The sequence below is a fragment of the Gymnoscopelus microlampas genome (assembly GCF_963454915.1).
Source record: "Gymnoscopelus microlampas genome assembly, chromosome: 15".
Taxonomy (NCBI): domain Eukaryota; kingdom Metazoa; phylum Chordata; class Actinopteri; order Myctophiformes; family Myctophidae; genus Gymnoscopelus; species Gymnoscopelus microlampas.
In genome coordinates this window covers 12,756,421-12,767,798 of record NC_139952.1, presented here as the reverse complement: position 1 = coordinate 12,767,798, position 11,378 = coordinate 12,756,421, and the positions used below count along the sequence as shown (strand labels likewise).

Here is an 11,378-nt window from a genome sequence, read left to right as displayed (position 1 = left end):
GAAAAATCTTCAAGGTATTTGAAGAATTTTGCATTTTTGAACACAAATCTTCTCTTCTGGGGGACCCTGGCATAAAACATTTTCAGATGGGGGTCCGCCACCAAATATGTATCAATTTGGGGTCCTTGGCATGAAAAATGTTGAAAACCACTGCTCATCTAAGACATAAAAAGGCAATATGAAAAGGACACGCATATTCTGACTTTATTCATATTCTCAACAAAAAAAAGCCATCTTCATGCATGCTCAACAAAATTCTAATGCTGCTGCCTTTCTTACTAAACTAGGCTACTGGCCTGACTGACTGGCCAATGGGATTTGGTCCAAATAAAGGAGCGTTGTGTATTGGTCCACAACTCTGAGAGAACCCACAAGGAGCCTTCAAGTAAAGCTGGAGAATGAAATGTCTATTGTTATTTGTTGCAGATAACAACAGCACAGAGGGTGCACAACAGACGAGCAGAGAGGACAAGGGAAAGGAGTACAGCACGAAAGAGTACACCACCTACACTCGTTTCCATGGCAACTACCACTCTAGAGCAAGCAATGATAGTCCCCATTCCTTCCTATTTAGAACATTGCTCGGTGGGTTCCATAGCATCAAAGCAGAGAGCTTGTTTTGGGACGTAAAATGTGGACATTGTCCTTCAGATTGCATTTAATTGCTGTCTGAGAGCCCAGATGAGTTGTCTGAGAGCCCAGATGAAAGTGATGCACTCTTAGGCCCATCACAATTATTACATCATCGCCTAATAGCAATTATTTGAGACAATCACAATTATTTTTGCATAATCGTCAATTGTTTCTCTCTCATCTGTATAATCTGTTGAGAAATGTTCATACATTTATTTTAAATAGTAGAAATAGCAGATGTACAAGCTCACAATGTGTAAGCTATACACGTTGTACAGGTTAGTTGTTAAACCGTTTGGTTTAAAGGTAAGGGATATTTTTTGGTTGAGACAAATGTTTGTTAAAATATTAAAGCTCTATCATTGCTATAGAGTGCAGTGAAGACTGTCAATGAACTGCATGAATTGCACATCATACATATTTTTTTTTTTTTTTTTAATGTTTATGTTGTTTTAGTTTTGGTCTTTTTATGTTTCTCAGATAGGCTTCATGGTTTCTGTCGCACTGCAAGTGTCTGAGTGGCACTCTGAGATTCCCAAGAATGTTAAGTGCTTTATAAATAAAATGCATTATTATCATTATTAGTGGGAACAGTATTTAATATTCTTTATGTATGTAAGTACATAGGGAAATTGACAAATAAGGTGATTCTTGAAGAGCTGTAGAGACGAGGCCCGTTAATGAAGAAACACTCCATAGCAATGATTACCATCAGAATATATAAAGCTTTAATTCAAGACCTTGTTCACGTTCATTGGCCGTGAATTTCAGTCAGAAACTGACACCCCTAGAACAGATTGAATCATTAGATACACACTGCGACACTATACAAAATGTTTCTTTGTGAAGTCCATGGGGAAAAACTGGTAAAATCCCCATTATCAAGCAGCTTACCTTAGGCAAAAAGACGCATCTCGTTTTCGACTTGACATCAAATTCAGTCGTTACTCATGCAGATGACTCTCTGTAAACAGATTGCAGGTGTGAAGATTCATTCATCAACTATAAATTGGCCCCAAGATGATTACGGAAATGTTATCAAGCCTCCCTAATAAAGCTTGTTTATACTCTGTCATACAGCGATGACACTTGCCAAAAATAGCCAATCTACAAGCTCATAATGACTTTCAGTGGGGTGTGAGCTTGTAGATGCGCTATTTTCTTATAGTCCTTGATTCTTGTTAAGAGGCAACTGCCTGGAGGAAGTGATAGGGCCATATCTTGCCTTGCCCCTTATGCCTAAACCTTTTAGGCATTTTTTACTATTTTGAAATACATTTTAAAATTGTGAAAATAGCAGATCTACATCGACATGTGAGCTTGTAGATCAGCTATTTGAACAAATTTAAAATAATCTTAAAAAGAGTTTAACAAAAAATGCCTCCAAAAAGATGATAAGGAATAAAGTGAGAAAGTGTATATCAATATTGTCCAATAAATTGACTCTGTTCCACTATGTCACTGATGTTTTTCTGGGTGAAAATTTTACTTTACTAAAATAATGATAAAGGACAATAGTATAAAATAAAAAACTAAATGAATCATGAAATTGTTTTATATTACATGGATTGCATGACAAATCAGTGTTCATCCCAAGAGTTATCCCACAATTACACTGAAGAAAATAGTGTCTAATTAAAGAAAATGCAAATTCAATTGTTTACAATTAACATTTTATTTTGTTCAACAGTGACGTCTATAAAAACCCATAATCTGTACAAAGAAAATTCAAAATAAAAATACAAAATTCCCCCAAAAGGTAAGGCCTCATCCACCCATCCTAAAACAAAGTCAAAAGTCAAGTTTGTGTCAATATTTAACAGTTGCACAGGACAACAAGAAATGATGTTGACATGATAATTGTCTATGGAGTAACTGATCTTCAATTATGCTGCCAAAAATAGAGCTCGACTCCAAAAATGCAGGAAATAAACAATGCTCAAATGTGGCCATTTAAGTGGAATTAATCATTCCAGAGGTATTTTGAAGGAAAGAGGATAGGAGTAGATGTAGTCGGTTGTTTACCATAGAGGAATTTGCCTCCAGTCAATTCAGATGACCATGCTGCCGTTCAGTATATCAGGGTTCCCACAATTTTTAACAACGCATTTTCAAAACCTTTCCAAAGTATTTTACCCAGCCTATAGCAATCATACAGTGCAACAATGAGGCTCTTACACCAGTGTGCCATCAATGCCCTAAGACGTTGAGCCTTGTTCTTCTTCTCGTTGTTTGTTTTGTTATCTTCTGGTTGTTTTCTTGCTCTAGAGACGTTGTGTATGAACGTAAATAGAGTAAATGAGTGATAATAGTGAGTTATCGTATTGTGTGTGTTAGTGTGTAAAATGGAGCAGCTTACGACTCAGGCAAATGTGTCACGTGATAATAAGAACAGATCTACAAGCTAACAACGTATCATGGTGCAACATGTTAGAATTGTAGAGTTTTTTGTCGCGTGACATGACTGTATACATTAGGCCGCACTCACGTAGCTCGTTTACCATGTTACGTATTTCACGTAATGTTAAGACATATTTTGGGACATATGTTTAATGAACAAAACCAATAGCCTAAAACAATGTATATCCAAATATTTTCCAAAATATTTGATAAATTCCAAAACATTTCCAGGAATTTCATGACCACGGGAACCCTGGTATATGCTTGTGCATCAACATTACCTACCCAAACCTATGAATTTGCTTTACAGACTGTTAAGTTTTCCTACCTTGTGAGCCAGAATATGTACACTTGTCATTATTACCATCCTTTTTTTGTGTCCATAAAAAAAAATCAGGTCAGTCATGGTAACAAATAAAGAAAGAAAAAAAGCCTGTTTCCTTAAGTCTTATGTTGCAAGGGCACTCTGCTTGACAACCATCTTCTGACGGCTGCCTTTTGATGCCGAGGTATCAAGTCCTGTCACCGCTCCCGAAGTGCTGGGGAACCCGTGAGCAGCCACATACTTCCGGTAGGCTTCCCGGATGATGCGGAAGGCTCGCGCGTTGGCGTAGGGGATGTCGGTGACTGGGTCTCGGTACAGCGCTGCCTTGTGGGTAACGGGGCACACCTCCTGGGCGGGCAGCTGGGGACACACCTGAGCGCTGTGCGGAAAGCCCACCTCCAGAGCCTCGTCGTCGCTGAACGTTATGTAAGTACGAGAGCACAGACCTCCTGCAGGTTGCTGCGAAGGCGCGGTTGGATTTGTTGGGGCCGTCTGAGGAACATCCTGATCCAACCTTTTAGAAAGAGCATGAATCATAGTAAGAAAACATACTGACACTTATGAATTATGCACTGCATTCTGAGACACCTTCTCCGCCCTTAGAATAATGAGAAGATTAATGAGCACTTTCTCTGCGTGTAACCAGTAGGGATACTAATCAGATCACCCACTCCCCCTACCTCTCTCAACTCATTTCAAAAAGTTCAACAAACAACCAGGCACTCAATGTGAGTACAAAGTCACTGGAAAATTATAATATTTAGTGCTCTTGGAAGGAAGATATATTCAAACAACAAAACGAAGTTCCCAGGCACTCAAAAAAACAGTGACAGCCAGCAAGGAAGAAATATGGTAAAAAGCCTGACCTGCCTTTGTAAATACATCCTTTCAGTTACAGTTTTTTTGAATGCCTGGGACCTAAATTTCCTTGTCCGAGTCATTTAAAGCAAGGGCTCCCAAACTTTTAAGCTCGGGACCCAAAAGAGAAATTATCCGGGACTCAAGCTGTAGTGAAAATACCCAATCTACAAGCTCACATTATAGAGCTGCTATTTTCACTACTTCTTAAATTATTTTTGTGTAACTTATGGAATTTCTTATTTATCTATGATATTCTTTTGAAAACATTTTTGGTTTAATTTGTTTTCAATGTAAGAAGAATTGTGAATTCTTTGGACATTTTAGAAAATCTTTTGAAATAATAACTAAAAACAAAATGTAAAAAAGGATATTTACTCGCGACCCAAAAAAGCGGGTACACGATCCAAAAAATGGTCCCGACCCACTGTTTGGGAAACAGTGATTTAAAGATGTATTGGAATTGATCTACCTTCACCACACACATTTTCCTGTAACTACTGCTTTCAGAGAGGTGTGCGATGCATCTACCCATTTTAGTGATAAAGCTTACGGAGACGTCCTTACCCTTCCACGTCCACATTCTCTTCTTTTAGCATGGAGTGCGACACGAGGGGCATGAGGACTGAATGGTAGCGAATGGTCGGGCCTTCAAAGCGCCGCTTCTTGTGCACCTGTTTCTTCTTATCGGCCTCCAACCTCTCGTAGTTCTCTTCAGGAATGGAAATAAGCAGTGTGAAATCATTTCAACTGAATCATCACTAAGCAGCACACCCAACAGACAAGATAAAGAACGTTTAAGTATGTCACCCAAGATAAAGTGGATATAAAGAATATACATCCATAAACTCCAAAACACAGCTCATGTAGGGCTTCAAAGTGTTTACCGTCGTAATCCGTTCAGTGCCTTCCCAAAATATGACCATAGATGTAAATCAACTTTTTAAACACTTCCGGGCTAAATCGGCTCATGCACGAAGGCGCACGCGCCTGGGCGCTCTTGTGCACGTGAATGAGCTCCGGTTGAACCCTATGGGCACGCCCATGCACGTTCTTCGTCATGCATGTTACGGTTTGCACCGGAAGTGTTTTAAAAAATATATTTTTGTCGTCTGTGGTGATATTTGGGAAACTTTAAATAGAAGTTAAAAAGAAGTACTCCTTTAAATTTAAGATACTTACACAGTAAAGTCGTATTCTTAATCTTAGAACTCTGAGAGTGTACAAATGTAAGCAAATGCATTTGGTTGCATTTTTACTCTCGGAGTAAGACGATAAATGAACACAGAGGACTTAACTGCGAAATGTCTGAGCAGTATTAGCATTCATTATACTTAGTAAACACAAAGCCATCACTATAAATCATGTCTGACTCTGAATTCCTATCTATTATTCCATTTCAAGGACAGTAGCTCTTGCATTCCCTTCATTAGTGTTTATTGTCTTTATGTCTTGATGAATTGAATACACAGGACCACAATGGAAACAAGCCCTCAGGGCTTTTTGTGATATCCTTTTAGCATAATTATACAACTGTACCTCTGTAATTTTTTCAAACTTGATAAAGTATTCAATCAATCTATCAATATTGTGTTGTGGTGAGACAGTACAATGCCTGACTTGCCTGAGAGAGAATACAGAACTGGATACTGAACCGAGTTAGGCGGGGCTTTAAGAGTTTTAACCCATTTAGAGCGGGAATGCATCCGTGCAATTTTAGATTTTAGCTATACCCATTATTTGTATACTTTGGCTATTCAAAAATAGCAGATCTACAAGCTCTTAGCGCGGCACTCGCTACGAGCTTGTAGATCTGCCATTTTTGAAAAATCTTGAACATTTGTGCAAATCTTTTAATACATACCGGTATATATATTTTTGAAACAACATTTTTAACTAAAATCTTTGCTTCTGGGGCGGTCCCTGGAACAACATATTTTGATGGGGGTCGGCGGCCAAAACCATAATTTTGGGGGTCCTTGACAAGAAAAGGTTTGAGCACCACTGACGTAGCAACAAAAGTTTTTCAGAAAAATTAAGACATTTGCTAAGTTATTTGACAGTTACAAATGTTTGCTTTAAAAATATATATATATTCAAAGATTTGCACACATTTTCACGATTTAAAACAAATTGCAGATCTACAAGCTTATAGCGCGGCACTCGTGCTGTGCTATGAGCTTGTATATCAGCTATTTTGGAAAGTCAAATAAATCTAAAGTGACACAGATGCGTCCAGGATTGAATGGGTTAAGTGAGATTCGGCAGGGAGTGAATGAGTCTTAGTTAGGTTGCAAACATGTTTTCTTACCTAAAGATCTGATGTTGATCTCAGCCGTTAGCTTGGCCTCCGCCAGCAGCTCTTCCTGTGTCAGAGGCCGGTCGCGGTGCGCTCCTCTCCGACGCCGAGGGGCATCCTGTCGTTCTTGCAAGCGCAGGTTCGTTTTCCGAGTGTGCTCGCTGGTCGACTGCCGCACAGACTTCCGAGCTGCTGGGGAATGATTTTATCATAAGCAACTGCTTTATGTATTATGCTCTAAGTCTTGAATTAATTTGAAGGACCAACCCATCTGGAAGACATAATAAATGTTTGTGTTTCGCTAATAAAAAACACACGTAGTTGTCGTTCAAACAATAAAGATTAAATAAAGGTCAAATTTAAATTTTAATCTGAATTATTGTGTTTACACACACATGGAATTTGTCTCGATGAGGTTGGTTATTACAGTGAATAACAATTAAAACCCGGTTGAGAACGTCTGCTTTAAAAGACCTTACGTATTGTATTACTAATACTTAAGGCTCTATAAACACTACTATATCACTGTGAAATTAGTTCTCAAAAGCACATCATAAGGCTGGCAGAATGTCTTATGAAAAGTGGCCTTTCAAAGCCATCTGTTCTCGGGTCCTTTTTAGGAACCTGGTGTACTGTAAAAGCCATTTCTGGTAGAGTGATAGGTGACAATGTTCCAAGTCCAACAGGGTAGATAACTAAGTTGGTAGTTTAATATTAAGCTCTAAATATATACAAATGTTAATCATGTCTCACAGACAGATGGCCAGCCAACTTTTTCATTACTGAAGACAGTGATAGGCACCATAATGATCCGTGATGAATGTTAAGAGTGGTGGTATATGGCATCAAGAGGTTTAAGGGTGATACAAGTGGGTGTTGCGTGTCTATAATTAATTACATCTCCATAATCTAGAAAAGGGAGAACAAGACTGCCTTGATTACTCTTTTTGTGGAACATGGGAAAGAATGTCGTCACCCAGTGAACTCTCAGAAGCACTAGGCTCGCCTTTGTTCTTTGATAGGAAAGAATGTATTGTTCCTGTATACATTCTGTCCGCAACCATTTCTGAATGAGATTGTCGACATGATTATTTTAAGACTTTTTTCTAAATACCACAGCGTATATACAGTAAAGGGCTCTCTCAATAAGAGAACCGGAATGACAAAATTTCGAAATGTCTGCCATCAATTTTGTTTGCTCTGGAAAACACCATGTTACACTTTGGTTCTCACTGTTGAAAATATAAGATGTTCTTGTATCTTGAAATCCCTTTGTGGCAGATGTAGGAATATTCAAAGGTGGAGAAACAATGATGTATACATTTGGAAGCTTATAGGGATATAATGAGTAATGGCACTGATTTCACCATGGTATGTTGACCAAAAAGGAAGATGAATCACCTTAAAAAAAATATTCCAGTGTTCCGAAATCATACAGACAAAGTACGTGTGTAAGTTAAATTGACCATATTCACACGGTGGCAATTGGGTGATGTAAGGCATACACACAGTAGAGATGGTACATGAAGGTCTCTTACTCTCAGCAAAGTCCTGGAATTCTTGTGGAATCTTCCTCTTAAACTCAACCTTGGCTTTCTCCGTCTTCTTCAGTTCTACAGCGGGTCTCTTGGGTTTTGGCTTGGCAACCTTCACAGGTTCCTTAGATGAAACGAATAGAAATATACCATGTTTGTCTTGGTTTTAGAGTAGCAATAAACAGGGTCTGGGGCAACAGAAGATGAAAAGTCATCCATCCCCATAGACCAAGGAACCTGAACCTGGGGTTCGCAGACGACTTCTAAGTCTGCAAGTGACATTCACTGCCAACATTTCTTTTCCTCCTTGGTTCATACAGTGTTTTATATTTGTTGATGATATGTATTATTGTGTTATTGTTATGCTATATTATGTTGACAAATTGAATAAATAGGACCACAATGGAAACATGTCACCAAGGCGTTTTTGTGTTATCCTTTTAGCCTAAATGTCCGACTGTACCTTGTGCTGTTTCTGACTAATAAAGTATTCAATCAATCAATCAATCAAACAACCACATAAACTCCAGCATCCGTATTCTGCGGATCTACAAGCTCACAATGTGTTGCGTCCACTCAACAATGTGGGGTTTAAGTGGTTAAAAAATGCCCCCCTCCCCCCGTGTGCTCAGTCTGAGCAGCACACTGCTGGGTCAAACGCAGAAAAGTAATTTCCCCTTAATGGGGATGACTAATAGGGTGAATGTGGATCAGTACAGCTGGTGAATTCATAAGCTCTGTGAAGGGTAACCAGAAAGGCTCACGCCAAAACACACTCGCCCCCATTTTTTTCACAGACAGCTCACCCCCAGAGGTTCTTGTATTTGTTTTACTGAGGATAAGGTTAGAAATAAGTTTAGGGTTAGGCATAGTTTACTGAGGTTACGTTTAGGAATACCAGGTGGCGACGGTTCCGAGGTCGCCGGATTTGCCCTGGGGCGACTGTGTTCTGGGGGCGTGCGTTTTCGTATTCCTATGAAGTTACACTAACTACTAACTACAACAAACTTATTTCACTTGACCAAAGTACAGACTTGATTCTACGACTGCAACTATTGATCGTTTACTTTTTCGATTAATTGAGGAGCACATTTATTATTTATTTATACATCAACAAATTGATTACGCACATAAGCATCGCACAACAGTATCGTGAAACAAATGTGGAAATAGCAATAGTGCTCAGTCTGCTCACAATGTGTTGCGATGCCACACGCTGTGACCCTAGATCTGCCATTTTCATTGTTCTTGAAATGTGCAACAACTTTTTTTCCTATAATGATGTCATGCCCAAAATAGGGATTGATAACTAATCGATTATCTCATTTATTATCTTCTTTTTTTTTTTCAAATCGATTAATTCTATGAGCTGTTGCACCCCTACTTCATTCAAACTCATTTTAGCAGCAGAACTGTGACGTGGTTACCTTGTAAGCTTTAGTGATGACCCGCATCTTCCTACGAGGTCCCGTATCTTCCTGGTCACTGTCCGGCTCGTCGCCCTCGTCAATGTCAAAGTCACTGTCCACCTCGTCCTCTGTGTCTGAATGTTCTCCATGGTACTCATCATCTCCTTCTTCCTGGAGGGGGGGTAGACAGACATATACAGTCACATACTTTCATGTAGTACAGGTCGTGATTCCTTTACAGAGTTTTGCATATCGTTGCTGTCGGGCAGAAACCTCTTCTGTCCATGTTTGAACTTTTTGCGTGTTTTTCATCAATTAATTCCTACTTGATCATACTACAGCGTCACACAAAAAGCACCAAAAGTAGCAGATCTACAAGCTCAAAATGCGGCGGGAAGCGACTCGCTTTGAGCTTTTAGATCTGCTACTTTTGCCATTTTTGCATTTGAATCCTGAAAAGTCACAGCTTTGGACATATGGGACAGAGACCATCCAACATGAGATGTATTAACTTTTAATTTAGCAAAGGCCTGCCAGACAGATTTGCCAGATTTATCGTTGCCATATTAATATTACATTGAGTGGGGCTTGTTTATTGTTTGTGCAAAAGAAAAATGCTCTAAGCCTGGGGTCTTCAAGGGTTTTCAGGCCAAGGACCCCTTAGCTGAGAGAGATGAAGCAGGGACTTCTTCATAGATAGATTCATAGACAGCACTATCAAGTTGGATTCATGTTAATGTGTATTTTCAGACATTCACTCAGTTAAACCATCAATATTTAGCAAACTTGACCTTTCACACTGTACTTAAGTCTGCTCGTTTTCCCTCTACACCAAACCTCTTTGCCAAAAATAGCAGATCTACAAGGAGTTCTGAGCTTGTAAATCTGCTATTTTTGGCTAAAGATCTCCTCAGGATAGGGATGCTGGGGTTCAACTGGTTAATGTAAAAAAAAAAAAAAGCTCCTATCAGACAAATATTTGGTGGTCCCTCTGTAGTAACTCTGAGGACCCCCTAGGGGTCCCGGACCCTCTGTTTAAGACCCCTGCTAAGATGTAAATCAAGCATGAAGATTCATCTAAGAAGACACCAATTAATAGCATAACATACAGTAACTCCTGACAGTGTTTAGGTATAGAATCAAACAGATAAACACAAATAAACGGTACGGTCCTGACATAGGGAGCCATGATAGTGTCAATCTCCAAGATGCTACGTTAGCATTGCTAGCTATCCTATAGGTTTTGTCCAGTCGGCTAGCTAACAGGCTAACTCGCTCAGCCTAATAACTGACTGGTAAGTAACCGTTAAGTTAGTCCTCCTACGTCATTGAAGCCGCCATAAGTGGTCTTATAGAAGTCGTCGTCCTCCTCCACGTCCAGCAGTTTGGACATGCGGTTCCCCGCAGTCTTGCGGGGCTCCCGTCCCACGGCCAGAGTCATGGCTGCTAATGCTAACTCGAGTCGCTAGCAACAACAAGGCTAAGCTGCTCAGCTCAGGCTCAGCCTCAGGGTTGCCAGATCTGAATGACAGTTTCCAGCCCAAGCACAACTTAAAACCAGCCCACTTCAATAAAAAACAACCAGACCGAATTAAAACCGAAAAGAAAGTACGCGCGCGCACGGGTCATGCACGCTAAGAGTGTGCACATTATTGAATAATAATAACCCGACAAATATGTTAAAATGTTTTATTTTACGCGCTGCGTGCATGTGCACATTATTGAATAATAATAACCCGCCAAATATGTTAAAAAATTAAATTTTAATTTAATTTAATTTAATTTTCAAATTAAATTTGGGCTTGTTTTTAACTTAAAAATCTTGTTTTTAACTTAAAAACAAGCCTAAATTTGATGTGCCCACCCAAGGCTATTTATTCCAGGCCAATGAGTTTTAAAATAGCCCAATTGGGCGGAAA

At 39.4% G+C, this 11,378-nt stretch overlaps 1 protein-coding gene across 2 annotated transcripts; it reads right to left on the bottom strand.

Annotated features, from left to right (window-relative positions):
• Nucleotides 1-2,289: 2,289 nt before the first annotated feature.
• vps72a (vacuolar protein sorting 72 homolog a) lies at nucleotides 2,290-10,953 on the bottom strand. 2 transcript variants are annotated; one of them, XM_084080554.1, is made up of 6 exons: nucleotides 10,784-10,953; nucleotides 9,478-9,630; nucleotides 8,054-8,174; nucleotides 6,528-6,707; nucleotides 4,784-4,928; nucleotides 2,290-3,872 (listed from the first exon to the last, which is right to left on the bottom strand). In XM_084080554.1, exons 1-6 carry the CDS (start codon nucleotides 10,898-10,900, stop codon nucleotides 3,482-3,484), a joined length of 1,107 nt encoding a protein of 368 aa, XP_083936680.1. In that variant the 5' UTR covers nucleotides 10,901-10,953; the 3' UTR covers nucleotides 2,290-3,481. The 2 variants fall into 2 exon arrangements, with proteins under 2 accessions (XP_083936680.1, XP_083936681.1); XM_084080555.1 differs by having other exon boundaries at nucleotides 6,528-6,704.
• Between the last annotated feature and the right edge of the window lie 425 nt (nucleotides 10,954-11,378).